The 16,290-nt window shown below is 50.1% G+C and overlaps 1 protein-coding gene across 2 annotated transcripts; it reads left to right on the forward strand.

The window, feature by feature from the left end:
• Window positions 1-7,353: 7,353 nt before the first annotated feature.
• ARL2 (ADP ribosylation factor like GTPase 2) lies at window positions 7,354-14,431 on the forward strand. 2 transcript variants are annotated; one of them, XM_063094433.1, is made up of 6 exons: window positions 7,354-7,478; window positions 10,899-11,009; window positions 11,105-11,267; window positions 11,972-12,026; window positions 12,995-13,075; window positions 13,968-14,054. In XM_063094433.1, the coding sequence occupies exons 1-5, from the start codon at window positions 7,414-7,416 to the stop codon at window positions 13,060-13,062; spliced, it is 462 nt and encodes a 153-aa protein (XP_062950503.1). In that variant the 5' UTR covers window positions 7,354-7,413; the 3' UTR covers window positions 13,063-13,075; window positions 13,968-14,054. The 2 variants fall into 2 exon arrangements, with proteins under 2 accessions (XP_062950503.1, XP_062950502.1); XM_063094432.1 differs by lacking the exon at window positions 11,972-12,026 and having other exon boundaries at window positions 13,968-14,431.
• The last annotated feature ends 1,859 nt before the right edge of the window (window positions 14,432-16,290 follow it).

Consider the following 16,290-nt stretch of genomic DNA (forward strand, 5'->3'; position numbering starts at 1 on the left):
ATTACATAGTCTGGGAGGAGGCTGTAGGTGCCCTGGGGAAAATAGAGGCAGGTAAAAGATGGGGGAATGTGGGCTGGGGAGGTTCACATTTCAATAGCAGGGTTAGGCTGAACCTCATTAAGACATGTGAACAAAGACAATTTTTTCAAGACACTGAATATTTGAGCAAAGTACTGAAGAGGAGAGGGCAGTGACAGGGAGGTGTTGGTTGGGGGCAGAGGGGAGTGTGCACTCCAAGCCTGATGGGATTGGTAAGGTGGGGAGCAGATTGGGGTGGGAAGCCACAGGGGCCTTGCAGTCTACTGACAACCTCGGCTCTTACTCTGAAAGACACAGGAGCATTGGAAGGCTCTGAGCGAGGGACATGATCTGACACCCAGGTTCCAAGGATTCCTGTGCCTTGGAGAGGGGGAGCAGGGAAACCAGTGAGGAGGCTGCTGCTGCAATCCAGGCGAATGGAGGCTCTGGCAAGTGGAGAGAGTGGGAGCTGCCCCTGGGGTTGCTGAGTGAAGGCACAGCAGGGCACACCCAGCTGTTCTACTGGTCAGGCCAGGACCCCTAGAAACAAGCAAGGCAACCTCGCTCCCAAGGGTGCCACAGGCACCAGGTGAGGCAGACACGGGGGTTATTGGAAGAGCTCAGACTTTCAAGTCCTTACCAACTCCTACAGCTCTGGAAGGGCCTGAGGATGCCACGTGATCTTGGGTGGACGGCTGGGGGGTAACAGCTCGTTCCATGCCAGGCGGCTGGGCTAAGACAGCTAACAAAGATGCGTGGACACTGTGACTTGCTATCTGAGACGTTCAGCTGTGGCCTGCATGTGGTGCACACCCACTGACCAGCACTGGGGCCAGGACTGCCTGAGGATACTTAAGGCCTCCAGGGAGATGAGGGGTGGGAGTGGTAGAGCTGGCCAGGGCAGAAAAGGTCTGTACACAGTTGCCATTTCAGTGTTGAGGTGCACAGTCAACCTTCCAGTTCTTTGTTTACTAATCAATGGGACAAAACCTACGCTTGGGTGTGCTGCCACCAAGTGCCGGCTGATGATGCCTCTGTCATGGGCATGTGGTCCAAAAAATAAGATCTGCATCGTGGATGTGTCTTACCAGAGGAAAAAAACAGGTTTTCTCTCTTCTCATTAAAATTATAAATTTTGGGCTGGCTGGTTAGCTCAGTTAGTTAGGGTGCAGCTTTATAACACCCAGGTCATGGGGTTCGGATCCCCTTACTGGCCAGCCACCAAAAAAACAAAGAAAGAAAAAAAATTGTAACTTTATTTTAAACCACCTAATATAAACACTACAGTTTAAAAGAATAGAACAGAGGATTTGTCTAGAGCAAGCTTAAAAATAAATATTTAGATGAGGGCCAGCCCGTGGCTCACTTGGGAGAGTGTGGTGCTGATAACACCAAGGCCACGGGTTCAGATCCCTATATAGGGATGGCAAGTTCGCTCACTGGCTGAGCGTGGTGCTGACAACAAGTCAAGGGTTAAGATCCCCTTACCGGTCATCTTTAAAAAATAAAATAATAAATAAATAAATAAATATTTAGATATACTAATAAATAGAATACTTAGGTATACTTACTAATGTTTAATGATCAGCAGTTATAATTTTTTTTTGTGTGTGTGGCTGGTCCAACAGGGATCAGAACACATGACCTTGGGGTCATAAGGCTGTGTTCTCATCAACGGCAATTACAATTTAAGCAGAGTCTTCTCCCCTGGCTTTTTTTTTTTTTCCTTTTGTTTCCAGAATAAAGAGTTCTGTTATTTTCTTTCTTTCTTTTTTTTTTTGGTTGGCAGTGGGCCAGTATAAGGGTCAAACCCTGGACCTTGATGTTATCAGTACCATGCTCTAACCGACTGAGCTAACCATGCAGCCATATTTTTCCTTATGATTACATGAAGTAGAGCAGCTAATTAAAAGGTTATAACTTTCAAACTTAAAAATATAATGTCAAATTTCCTCCCCAGACATTGGGTAAACAAACACATGTCTTTAAAAGGCATCTAGGGAATGCGGGGGCCCATGTAAGCACAGTAGAGTCTGGAGTCCTGGGCTGAAGCCATCTCCAAGTGCTTCCCCTGGAAGAGCCGCATCATCTGAAGACACGATGGCAGAGCGAAGTGTGGCGACTCTGAAGCCTGCTGAGATATGCAGTGGTGTTCTAATGCGCTCTTACAGCAACAGGACACCTCCTGCTGCCCTGAGCATGGTGAATAAAATTGGCCCTGCTATTCCAAAGAAATCATTCACTTCCGGTCAAGATGGCAGAACAGATGGTCCCCAGTGTCACTCTCTCCCACAAATCAACCAATTTACAACTATAAAAAAGCAACAACAGCCAAGCTGGGGCTGCTGGAGCTCAGGGGAAGGGGAAGAAAGACCTGTGGAGCCCATGAAGATGGGAGAAGCCACGATGAGAGAAAAAAAAAATCACTCTATTTTGAATCTTGGCTGCTTCCAGGCTGGAGCTGCTGAGTATACAGAGCTGGAGCCGGCAAAAGCTGCAGCTGTGCCCTTTGGATGAAGTTACTTGGAGGCGGCAGGTGGGAAAAGGGTCTTGGTGGCCTCCAGGCCAGCAAGACCACTAATAGGGTTCCTGTGGGCCCACATCAGAGTTAGGAGCCACAACAACTGTAAAAAAGGAGCCATTCAGAGGCCTGTAAGTCATTGCAAGGGACTGGAGCCCAGCTTGTCCCATGGGAAGTGTTTGGAAGACAGGTGGTGGGGGAGACAGGCCCACTGGGGAGACACTGGGGCACAGCAAGGACAGCTGATCTGCCCCCAATCAGCATAGGACCACTCAGAGGAGACTGGTCAGGAATATAGAATTGCATGGGGTGCAATTTGATGTAAAGACTCAGGCCCAAACCATAGTTTTTACTCAACCCAGGTGCACCAGATTTCACTGGACCCAAAGTATGTACAAAGTCAACCATTAAAACCTGAGCTGCACAAAAAGCCTTCCCCAGGATATCAGCAGCAAAGCAGCAATTTAGCTCAACCACAGAGCTCAAGTGCTGGTCCCCACAGGAAGTTCTCCCATTTTAGAAGTAAGCAAAGGACAACAAACTAGATCCAGCGCAGAGTTTAAGAGGTGGGAACAGCAAATAATCCAACACAGAATTGAAAGAAAAACAAAATATCCACAACCAGACACAAAGTTTGATAATAACTAGTAAAGGTCTTATGTCACCAAAGAACACCTATAACACCTAGAAGGACTGGAAGTCCCCTGGGCTACCAAGTCAGAAAATGGGGAGGGCTGGGGGCCTCAGCCATGCCCCATGACACCTGCAACCAGTCCCAAGGGTGGAGGCCGAGGGCCTCAGCCACACACCCCCAACACAGGTAACCACCCCAGTGATGCCCAACTGAGCTGCCGCAGAAAGTGCTCCCCTGAGCCAGGGCGGTGGGGGAGCCTGAGGGCCTCAGCCACACCCCCGACACCCACAGCGAGCCCAGTGACAACCACTGAGCCACCACAGGAAGTGCCCTGGGCTTTCCAGAGCCGGGGCGGTGGGGGGCCTCAGGCCTTGGCCACACACCCCCAACACATGCAACCAGCCCAGCAACAACCACCAAGCCACAGCAAGAAGGGGCCTGGGTTCCTGAGCTGGGGTGGTGGGGGACGAGGGCTTTTGCCACACCGCTCCGACATCTGCATCCGGCCCGGCAATGACCAAGCCACCACTGGAAGCCCCCTGGTCTCAATCCTGCCCTTCCTCCTTCTTCCTTCACATTTCCTCCCACTTTCTCCTCTCCTTCTCCTTCCCAACTGCTCTATAGCAACATCATAGAATGTAAAAAAATATTAATAATAAAAAAAGTAAAAAAATAAACGGCACCTAGGCCTGACTGGTTAGCTCAGTTGGTGAGAACGTGCTGCTATAAGACCAAGGTCAGTGGTTCGGATCCCCATACCAGCCAGCCACCAAAAAAAGTTTAAAAATTTAAAAGAAACCTAAAAGGCATTTAAAATTCTATCCTCAAGTTAAAATCCACTTAGCCCTAAGAAGTTCTCCTGTGAAAAGCAGGTTTCACAGCTGTCAGGATTTGGGTATTTTAATTTCATGATTCTGTCTTGTGAAAAAGAAAAAAAGCATATATATATATATATATATTTTTTTTTTTTACGGTTATATATAACTACAGCTCTATATATCTTTCCCAGTTTCCTTCCAAAGGTATTTCCCAAGGATTTTATTTAAGACCTCTTTCTCCTTTCTATGAGGCAAATGGAAACACAGCCTGTGACTTGGCCCCTACCCTTTTTTGGGGGGGGGCTACCCTTGTCTTTAAAAGCCCCTCCACCCCCCGATTTCTAGACACAGGCAATTGTTCAAAACAAACACAGTTACTTCCTGGACTCCCCCTTTTCACAGAACTTGGAGGCTTTTTTAATTGGTATTTATTGAAATCTTATTATGTGGCCCCTGGGAAGCTACCACAACAGCTTGGACAGACAGGACTTTAAACCTGACATTTAAACAAGTATTTAAATGTTCCTGGTAGGTAGTGAAGTAAAACAATCCAGACGTGCTTATTTTTTTTTAATTAATTAAGTTCTTCCCAAACTTACTCCCCAGAGTTAATAGTTGAATTGCGGTGATTTTCAAACTTTTGTGACTGTGAGTACACACATCCATGTAAATATCTGAAATAAATGTTTCAGCAAACACTACTTACCTTTACTATGTGGGTAAAGCTAGTAATGTTTTCTGTTCTGTTCATTCTATTTAATTTTTGTGAATGCTACTAGGTTGAAGCATAGGAAACTGATATCTCTATAGTCAAAATGGTCAAATACGGGCAACTTCATATAGTCCAACCTATTTGTGACACTAATTTCACAATCCACTTAATGGTCTGCGTCCCATAGTTTGAAAAACATTGTTTAGTGGGTATAATTCCAGTCATCATTATTTTTTACATTAAAATGGGATTGAGATTTGCTTTTATCACTTACTATGACACGGACATCTTTCCATGCCAGTAAATTATAGCTCTACCTCACCTTTTTTTTGGCAGCTGGCTGGTACAGGGTTCAAACCCCAGACCTGGGTGTTATTAGCACCACACTCCAACCGGACAGCCCCCCAACTCCTTTCTTTTATACTTTTTTCATTAGTTTTTCTTTTTGTTTTCTGTCTTATTTTGTCCACCTCATCTTTCTTAAGGGCTTCATGGAATACACCACAAGCACGTATCCTGGCTTAGGTAACCCGCTCTCACTTGAAAGCACTTAGGTTTTTTTCCAATTTCTGGCTGTTCCAAACCATGCCACAGTGAACTTCATCGTCATAAATGTTCACATGCAGTCCCAGAACTTGTGTAGCGTAGACTTCTGGAGGCAGGACGGCAGGCTCCTACGGTCTGGCAATTTCACATTTTGATCTTAGTCAAGTCTCAAAGCCTTTGAGTAGGAATTATGCTTTTTTCCTGGGTGTAGGGAAAATATAGGGAAATGGTCAGGGCCCCTCAAGTGTTCAGAATCTTGCCAAGCTTTTGATGTAAATAAGCATGTGCACCCAGGTGTTCCTTGGTTATGGACTTAAGTATAAAGGACGAGTGGCTCTGACCTATGGTGACCCCTGTTCCCAGGATCCCCCGAAGGGTCACCACCGCTGCTGCTTCTGCTGTTGCAAGCTGTTACTGCTGAGGAATGAGCTCGTGTCGTCAGCGAATGGCTCCTGGATCTTTCCCAATTACCTAGCGTGGACCTGTATGTGAGGGGTCTGGTGACCCAGTCTGTATGATGGGTTTGAAAGGTCTGAGCCCTAGCCCTGACAATACAAATGGAACTAAAATAATGAAATGTTTTGGGTTTAGTTATGAATTGCTTTAAAAATACAATTGGCCACGATGGCAGGAGTCCGACAATAGCCCCAGCCAGACAGAGTAACTATTGCTGTAACCTTACACTGGGTGTGTGCCTGATGGAAGGTAAATGGTGCCGACCTGAAGGGGCGCACTCAGGCACCCTGTCTGTTCAGCCCTCACCTCCCCACAACCTCCTCCTGCAGGATGGGAAGCTCAAGCTCCTTCCAGACCTCTCTCTCCAGGCAAAATCCACAGAGGCACCCAGAAAGACAGTGAGCTTTACTGTCAACCAGACCTGAGTTTGAATCTTGCCCAAGCTCATTAAACTCTCTGGACTCCATTATCACATCTACAAAAGGAACATAAGCCTGTCAGGGTTTTAGGGAGAATGAAGTAGAACACGTGTTGTCAACAGTTACCCAGGAGTTAGCCATTATCTTCAGCAGGTGCTGACAGTTTTTTCCCAAGCATTAGATGGAATCTATGCCTCTTCTTCACATTCATCCTATAGCAGGCTGGGGGAAAGGCTGAAAGTAAGATAATAAGGCTCTCACTCTTCTGAGTTTACAGTCAGCTTGGTCCCTGGCCTCAGTTTCCTCTTTTTCTGGACTTCTTGAGCGCTAGGTTAAAGAAGGAAACTGCTGGACAACAAATATTTAACTGACCACTTACTACATGCCAGCTACTGTGGGAGGCACCATCTGGGTAGGAACTGTGCTTCTCAAGAGTGGAAACCATGGGCATCTTGGGTGGGACAATTCTTTGAGCAGGATTGTTCTCTGCATTTCAGGGCGCTTAGTATCCCTGTTCTCCACCCCCCCCCCAACTAAAAGACAGGGACTCTATTCTGTCATTGGCACAACCCAAACGCGCCCCCGCACATTTCCAAACGGCCCTGGGGGGCATTATCGCCCTTGACTGAGAACCACCGGCCCACTTCTTGCAGGGGCGCGGGAGTGGGAAGACCCGATTCTCTGCCACTGGTAGGTTTAGGATGATGCTGAGGGCCAAGATGAGCAGGATGTGGACCATGTTTCTGGGGGGGCAGCACCTTACAGTGGCCCCAGGATGAGCTCGTCAACACCCATGGGGCAATTGGTTCCGACTGCTGGCGCAGACCTCCTTAGCAGTACAGCCTACCAAGCCAAGAGACAACTTAGGAACTTCAGGACGGGCCGGTTAGCCGACTTGGTTAGAGCACGAACTCAAAGGTCAAGGTGTACCGGCTAGCCGCCAAAAAAAAAACCCCAAAACAAAAAAACCTTAGGAACTTCAGGTTTCTGTTTCCGGCCGACTCCTCCAGTCCTCGGGTCCTGGGGAGGAAGGAATGGGGTTTTGCCCTCGTCCCCCGACTCTCGAGAGGCGAAGGGTTAACGCGGGCAGCCGCGTAGAGCCCCAGCGCCGCTAGAGGGACCATTGTTGCGCTCGCCGGGGCGACCTCAGTCACGTGGGGAAGAGGGCGGGCCCAAACGAGAGGCCGGCCAATAAACCGCACTGTCGGTGGGCGTGATGGCCAATAGGAGCAAGGACCGGGGTCCCGGGACTAGAAAGAAACGGTGGCCGAGTGGGGGTTACGGGGATCATGGGGCTTTTGACCATTCTGAAGAAGATGAAGCAGAAAGAGCGGGAGCTGCGACTGCTCATGCTGTATCCTCCCGGACGCCGAAGCAGCGAGGGTAGTCGGGGGCCCCGCCGGGCGGGCAGTGCTAGGCGCCCCCTACCGGGCGCGGGGGCGCGACCGGTCCGTACCAACTGCCCATTGTGCGTCACGCACGTGGGCCCTACCAACAGCTCCTGGCGGGGGGCAGCGAGGAGGCCGTACCACCGGCCTGGAGCGGGGGGGTCCTTTCCAAAGGCCAAAGGAATGGGCCTAAAAGCGCAGCGGCGGGACCAGATGTACCAAGTGTAAGGGGGTGGCGGGGCCCGCAGGTAACTCGGACGGCACCGCCCGTCTGCCTGGCCCGAGCTCGGGGCTACTGTCCTCTCCGCCTCTGACCTCCTCCCCGCTGTCCGAGGGTGCCAGGCCCCGGCCCCGCCCTCAGGTTCGGAATCCCCGGAGCGTGCGGGCCCCGCCCTCGGCGCCGGGTGTGGACTGCGCGGGTAGCTTGGTCTGTGGGTTCAGCTGTCCGTGATTTTGCTACTCCGTGACCCTGCCCGTCGGTGTCCCCGCGGCTGCGGGCTGTAGTCCCGAGGCCCCGACCGCCTTATGAGTCCCCTCAGCAGACGCCTGCACTCGTTCGCTCCACGCTGTGCCAGGCCCCGTGGGAATCTGCCATCCAAGAGCTGGATAGGCCTCACCTCCCGGCAGGGGAGAGAAGACATTTATGTGCGCATCTAACCTAAAAATAATATTCATATCATGTGTGTTTTAATGAGCACTGAGAAAGCACAGTGAATTCCCTCATTCAATAAATATTTATTGAGCGCCTCCTAGATGCTAGGCACTGACTTAGGGGTTGGGGTGAAACAGCAAAACTAAAAAACCTGCCTTCATGGAAATTCTGTAATGCAGGGGAGAGAAAGATGATAATGAAGCCAATATGTGAAGTACGTATTGTGTATGGAGGAGAATGCAGAGTAAGTAGGGCTGTCAGAAAAGTCCATGCCAAGAAAGTGACAACTGAGAAAAGAGGGAGGTGAGGGATGAACCATGTAGATATCTGGGGAAAAAATATTTACGGCAAAGGAAACAAGTACAAAGTTCCTGAGGAAGGAATGCAACTGTGTGTTCAAAGGAATGTCAAGGATGGGCCGAGCCTGTGGCGCACTTGGTAGAGTGCGGTGCTGGGAGCGCTGCAACGCTCCCGCCGTGGGTTCGGATCCTATATAGGAATGGCCGGTGCACTCACTGGCTGAGTGCCGGTCACAAAAAGGACAAAAAAAAAAAAAGGAATGTCAAGGAGCGGGCAGTGTGGCTGGAGAGAGGAGGAGAGGAATGCCACACGCATAGGGCCTTTTGGTTGTTGGCTTTCCTTTTTAAGTGAGAAGCACAGAGGAAAGGTCAGGCAATTGCAGGAATGCAAGCGAGATAGGATGGTGGCTTGCACCAGGATGGAAGTAGTGTGGTCACGGACCTAGGGGGACATTTTGACAGTAGGGCCAGTAGAAAGTGCTGCTAGATGGGACATGAGTGTGAGAGAGCGAGTGAAGACAAGCCTGACTCCAGTGAGGACAAGCGTGACTCCTCAGTTTCTGGCCTGATCAATTAGAAGGACGAGGAGCCACCAGCCTGGATGGATAGGACCGAGGAGCAGCAGATTCAGGGAGAAGATGAGAGGTCTGTTTTGGCCATGTGAGATGCCTCTGAGACATCCTAGAAATGTCAGGTGGGCAGCTGGATCTATGTCCAGGGGAGCAATTGGATGGGAGATATAAATTTGAGAGTCATCGGCATAAAGATGGTATTTGAAGCCATGATCCAGGATGAAATCACCTAGGGAGTGAGTGTGGGCAGAGAAGAGAGCCAAGGTGTGCTAGGATGAAGTCAGAGAGATGAGGAAGAGCGGCCATGGAGATAGGAGGAGAATCATGTGTGGGTGTGTCCCAGAGCCCAGGGCAGGATGTGTGTTGGGGAGGAGGGTGGCAGCCATCAGGCAGGACTGAGGGCTGCCGGGCCATCAGAGAGCAGCAGGGAGGTCTTTGGGGACCAACCTTGGCAAGGGCAGTTTGGGGAAGCAGCAGAAGCAAGAGACTGAGGAAGCAGGTTCGAGGAAGAGCAGGAGAAAGAAATCGGGGAGGGCATGTATGAACAACTGCTTTGAGGAGATTTGTTGTGAAAAATATAAATGAATAGGGAGATGGGGGAGAGGGATCAAGAGGGGGCTTTGTTTGCTGCTGCTTATTGTTATTATTTTTTTAATGCTTGCTAATCAGCTGATTTGGTTGCTACTTCTCATGTGGGAGAAACAAGCAAGTTTGTCAGCTGGTGGGGATGACCTAGGGGAGGAGGAAACATGGGTGATGGCATGGGGCGGCCAATCCAATTTTCAGGGCCTTATGCTGCATCTCAGGAGGGGTACTTCTCACCCCCGTTTCTTGGATTTGAGTCACTTGCCCCAGGTCTGGCGAGCAGCAGGAGGAGGCTGAGTCCAGGACCTGCCCTCCCCTCCACCCTTGCCCCCCAGCACCCCATCAAGCTGCAAGTGCCCTAAGTGTTGGGAAGAAAGAGGAGGGTGGTTCTCTCACACTGGTGGGCTCACCCATTCATTTGCACTCTGCAGCAGAGGGTTTGGAATATTCCAGAAACAGGGGTGAGGGTGGCTGCCTCCAGATATTTGCTCTTTCCTCAGGCCTTCAAAAAGCTGGCTCCTTTTCAGATCCCCTTACCTGCTAGCCACAAAAAAAAAAAACAAACAAACCAACAAACAAAAAAACTGGCTCCTCGTATTTGGGGCCTTAGCTCAAGACACCTCAGAGAGTCCTTCCTGGGCACCTCAGCTAAAAGAACCTCCTCCAAGGACCTCCTCTGAAAGCCTCTCCACTGTACGAGTATTTCTTTCTTTCTTTTTGGTGGCTGGTAGCTATGGGGATCCAAACCCTTGACCTTAGTCTTATAACACTACAATCTAACCAACTGAGCTAGCCAGCCAGGCTGTCAGTCTTAGATCCCTCTTTATGTTTTATTTTTGGCATCTGGCCAGTGCGGGGATCGAACCCTGGACTTTGTTGTTATCAGTAACACTCTCTAACCAACTGTGCTTAGCTGTGCTAACCAGCCAGCCCCCCTTATTTTCTTATTTGCTTGCACTTTATCAGCCATCTCCCCACTAGAGTGTAAGCTTCATAAGGGCAGGGACTTCATCCTCCAGCATCCAGAAGAGGGCCTGGCATGTAGTAGGTATTCACCAAATATTTGTTACGTGAATTAAGGAGTTTGGGGCAGCAGAGATGATAAATTATTATATCCTGATAATTTCATATTTATCATGGGTCAATTGTGGGTCAGGCACGTGCTCCACTCACTTTCATAGGTGGTGGGAAATGATTAGTCCTCTGAGATAGGGGCACTGTGATGATATCATCACTGGGCAGAACTCAGGGACTTCTTCTTAACTGGGCACACCCCAGCGGCCTGGACAATGCTGGCAAAACGACCATCCTCAAGAAGTTCAATGGGGAAGACATCGACACCATCTCCCCAACGCTGGGCTTCAACATCAAGACCCTGGAGCACCGAGGGTGAGTGGGGTCCTAGTGGGTGGGCCAGCCCAGAGCAGGGTAGGGAGGGCTAAGAGGGGCCAAGCTGACCTTCCAGCCATCCCCTCCCTGCACAGATTCAAGCTGAACATCTGGGATGTGGGCGGCCAGAAGTCCCTTCGGTCCTACTGGCGGAACTACTTTGAGAGCACGGATGGCCTCATCTGGGTGGTGGACAGCGCTGACCGCCAGCGGATGCAGGACTGCCAGCGGGAGCTCCAGAACCTGCTGGTGGAAGAGGTGGGTAGGGTGCCCAGCCAGGCGGGGGAGCCAGGCTTCCATCAGCATCCAGGCCCCAAAACTTTGTGCACATACATGGATGTGTGGACACCTTTCTCAGCAGATTCACAGAGAGGTCCATGACCACAGAAGGACAGCTAGAGGCAGGATCCATTCCTTCACTAGGCCCCCACTATGGGAGCCCACAGTGCTCCCATAGGCAGGACTCACGCTGTGGACAGAGACTTGGGTTCATATCCCTTAGGTGTCACTGCTTCACAATCCTGAGCTTCAGTTTCTGCACCTTGAAATGGGATGACAACATCGTTGAGCTTTAGGGCAGATGACTCAAGGCCAATGTGTAAAGCTTTAGGAGGCGATGGAGCCTGGCTCAGGAGTCTGACTCTTTGCTGTGTGACATCAGGCAAAGAACTTAACCCCTCTGAGCCTCCACTTCCTCATCCCTAAAATCAGGATTATAATTAGAGTGATCTTATGCTTTATTTTCTGGGACAAAACACTTTTGTTAAAATTTTAGATTTATAGAAAAGATGGTAGTACAGAGGTCCCCATATACCCTTCACCCCCTTCCCCTAATGTTAACATGTTACAGCAGTATACCTGTCCAAACTAAGAAATTAACGTTGGTGAATTACTATTATTTTAACTACAGATTTTATTTGTATTTCACCAGTTTTTCCACTGATGTGCTTTTTCTGTTCCAGGATGTGATTCCAGTTACTGCATTGCATCTAGTTGAAAACGAGGAAACTTTTGAAAGTAAAAGAGGGAGTTGTTAATTATGCAGGGACAACAGGCATGAATGGGATTGTCCTGGGCACGCATGTGTTCACTCAGTGTAACAGTAGTCCTTCCTGGGGGTGTCGAGCAGGTCAAATGAGATCACAGCTACCAAATGCTGAACCCAGGGCCGGCCTGTGGCTCACTCGGGAGAGTGCGGTGCTGACAACACCAAGTCAAGGGTTGAGATCCCCTTACCGGTCATCTTTAAAAAAAAAAAATAATAAAATAAATAAATGCTGAACCCAGGCCAATCCAAGCAGGTCGAGGCCCAGAGGGTTAGATCCGCCCACCCACATGAAGGGACTCCTAGTCACAAACACATATATGGAAATAACTCGAATCAGAGGCAGAGAGTGAAGCCTGTCAGTAGTAGAACAGTTAAAAGGCTACCTGAAATTGGGAAGGTCACTTCCAGCAGACCCCATGGGCCTCTGGGATGCTCATCTTCTCTGTGCATGTCAGGTCATCATATCTGAGCAGTCTGTACAGCAGAGGGCTCAGGGATCATCTTGTCCAACACCCCCTCTCTGTTTATGGAAGAGGAAACTGAGGTATGGGGAGAGAAGTGCCCACTGGGGGGTGGTTAGCTGGAACCAGAACCCTAGCCCAGCCCAGGGCTCCCTCCACCCCATGTGTGGCCAGCCTCAGTGGCTGTGTCTACACTGCCCACCCCACCTGGGCCTCTCCCACCACCCTGGGACCTTGTCCAAATCTTCCAGGTTGACTTTTTGACTTTTTTTTTTTTTTCTTTTTGGCAGCTGGCCAATATGGGGATCTGAATGCTTGACCTTGGTGTTATGAACACCACGCTCTCCTAAATGAGCTAACTGGCCAGCCCTCTCTCCCCCAGGTTGATCTTTGACCCCAGATGCTCTGGGCCATTAGAGGAGGGGTCAGGCTGTTGTCTGAGCCCCCACTCCAGCCCTCTATCTTCTCTTCCACAGCGCCTGGCTGGAGCAACCCTCCTCATCTTTGCCAACAAGCAGGACCTGCCTGGAGCACTGTCCTCTAACGCCATTCGGGAGGTGAGTTTGGGCCTTAGGGCAGGCTCACCAAGGAAAATGGCACGCGTTTCTTTATTAATTTCTTTAAAAAGCATTTAGTAACCTTTGCTATGTGGAAGGACCTATACGGGGTACTGGAGATTCAGTGATTAATAAGGTGGAGTGTTGGCCCACAGTGTGGAAGAAGGCAGACCTACAAATAGATTATTCCACAGGATAACAGTAGCCAGCAGATAGTAAGTCCTTTCTCTGTGCAATGCTGTTTTGCATGGATTAACTCATTTCATTCTCACATCAACCTCATGAGATAGGAACTATTATTATCATTTTACATATGGCAGAGCAGGCTCAGAGAGGTTAAGTAAATCACCCAAAGTCACACAGCCAGTAAGTAGACAAGCCAGGATTTAAAACCAGGCTTGTCTAACCCCAGAGTCTATATCTTAACTGTTACTGTAGTCCATAAGCACTAGAATGAGGAAGAGCAGGGTTAGAATCTTGGTTCTGCCACTTGCTAGCTGTGAAACCTTAGGCAGGTTGCTTAACCTCTCTGAGCTTTGGTTTTCTCTTTGGTAAAATGGCCAGCACAACCCCTGGCTCATGAGGCCTTGGGAGGAATGGATGAGAGGACATGTAGTGTCCCTAGTGCAATGCCTGGGTCCTAGTACATGTTCGGAGCTCATCTATTACATCCCTAAGGGGCAGCTCTGGGGTGGCACTGTACAGACAGCCCAGGTGCTCCAAGGGGGCTGACAAACTTTCAGCAGGGGCCAGGGGACACTTCCTGGATGGGGTGACCCTTGAACAAGGCCTTGAGGGAGACGTGGAGTTCTCCTGGGCCAGGAGAGGGAAGGGGCTGAGGGATGGCAGATCTGTGGTCACTGGCCCCAACCAGCATCTTCTTTCTTCCCAGGCCCTGGAACTGGACTCCATCCGCAGCCACCACTGGTGCATTCAGGGCTGCAGTGCTGTGACAGGGGAGAACCTGCTGCTTGGCATTGACTGGCTCCTGGATGACATTTCCAGCCGCATCTTCACAGCCGATTGAGCCACTCCGGGTGCCCCCCACCTTGCAATCCAGGCCCCCCAGCCCTCATCAAACACCATCCATGGGGGGATGGAGTCAGCCACCCGGACTAACACTCCCTGTCCCCCTCTATAACCTGCTGCTGCTACTGCTGCCCGCTGCTGCTCTGTGGCCACTGGCTCCTGTGGCAGGAGGGCTGTGCCCTAGCTGTCACTCTGGCTCCTGACCTGCCCTGTGGCTGCCATACCAAGAGGAGAGGATTGGGGCTGGGAGGGGACTACCTCTGATGCTAACAAGGCTGTGGGCCTCATCCTTTGCTCAGCTGTAAGAATAAACACTCCTTGCCCTGATTCCTGTCTGAGTCATTTGTTAATTCAGGAGCATTAGAGAATAGGTGGAGCCTACAGTCCAGTGGGGGACAGAAAGGAAAATAATTCCAGTTGAGGGTTAACTGCTGCTATATCAAAGGGATGTGCAAAGAGTTATAGAAGCACAGGACAGGCTGCAACTCCATTTGGAAGAGTTCAGGCGGGCTTCCCAGGGAGGTGACATTAAAGATGGGAGTGAAGGGGCCGAGCCCCGTGGCGCACTTGGTAGAGTGCTGCGCTGGGAGCGCGGCGACGCTCCCGCCGCGGGTTCGGATCCTATATAGGACTGACCGGTGCACTCACTGGCTGAGTGCCGGTCACGAAAAAACGACAAAAAAAAAAAAAAAAAAAAAAAAAGATGGGAGTGAAGGATTAGTTTTCTGGGTAGAGGAAGGGGAGAACAGTTCACCAGGGCAACTGCAGCCCTCATAGTGTGAATTAGAAAAAGGCAGCCCCAGACCACCACAGCCAGGAACCCACATGCAGTGGGCAACCTGCACAGCTGGACAAAGCAGCACAGGTTTAGGCAGAGGGAATCACACAAAAGAGGCAGGAAGAGCAAAGGCTCTTGGGAAATGACGTGAGTGTGCAGGAAGAAGGAGGGAGGGTGGCTGTATCAGGCAGGGGTAAGTAGCTAAGGCCTTCCCTGAAGGCCATAGGACACTCTGAAACAGCCAAGCTGGAAAAGGATGGGAACTCGGGCCGCCCAAGGGCCTCAATCCAAGTAGCAAGATTCAAGGCTATTTTCAGGGCACCTGGTTTAGTCCTAACAGTGGCTGTTTACTCTACAGGGTTCTGTTCTAAGCACTATTCAGTTTCCAATTCAATTAAGGACAGCCCTCTGCAGTACAGACTATTAGTGTCCCCTTTCATATGGGAAAGTGAGCCCTCAGGAGGTTCTGTAACTTGCTCAAAGCTACCTAGCGATAGGCCGGCCCGTGGCTCACTCGGTAGAGTGCGGTGCTGATAACACCAAGGCCACAGGTTCGGATCCTATATAGGGATGGCCGGTTTGCTCACTGGCTGGAGCGTGGTGCTGACAACACCAAGCCAAGGGTTGAGATCCCCTTACCGGTCATCTTTTAAAAAAAAAAAAAGCTACCTAGCGAGGAAGTCGGGGAGCCACTACACCTGCTGCCTCCTGTGATAGCTCAGGACTAATTATCTTCAGTTTTTGTCTCTCTACTCAAAATTCAAATGCCATGGAAAGGAAGCCTGCCTGGCGCATCCTGAGGCCCATGTCCACCTCTCAGTGAGGACTTGCCTGCCCTACAATCCCAATAGATTGTCCAGCAGGGGAGGGCAGCTTTCCCAAAGGAAAGTAGGATGCTGCTATCAATAGGCCAGGAAGAGACGTGGAGGAGCAGAGACATGTGTAAGATCTGTGTTCTGTTAGGATGGAAAAAGGGAAATGGAGGTTGGGTGGACAACCTTAGAATAGAAACAAGACGAACTCCCTCTGTGTACAATATTAGAAACCCCTGCCCTGTCCTGCAAGACAGATACTGTGGTCCGCAAGCTCTCAAACCCTGCTATGAGTGAACACACCCAGGCTCCAGAGCCGAAGCCTGGCCCTGCCACTCGCCGATTGATGCTCAGCAAGTTGCCTAACCTGCCTGTGCCTCAGTTTTCCCATCTGGGAAAAGATAATGCCACCTACCACCTAGGGTTGGGATGAGGACTAAATGGGTTGGCATCTTAAATATCATAAGCACTGTGTAAGTGTCAGCTAAAAAATAAAAAAAAGGAACTGAGGTTCTAGGAGTTAAGGGAAACTGATAGAGCTAGTAAGAGTTGTGACTTCGGAGCCCAAGACACCACCCCGCTTCTGCAGCGTTCTT

This window comes from Cynocephalus volans, chromosome 4 (genome assembly GCF_027409185.1).
Source record: "Cynocephalus volans isolate mCynVol1 chromosome 4, mCynVol1.pri, whole genome shotgun sequence".
Lineage (NCBI taxonomy): Eukaryota > Metazoa > Chordata > Mammalia > Dermoptera > Cynocephalidae > Cynocephalus > Cynocephalus volans.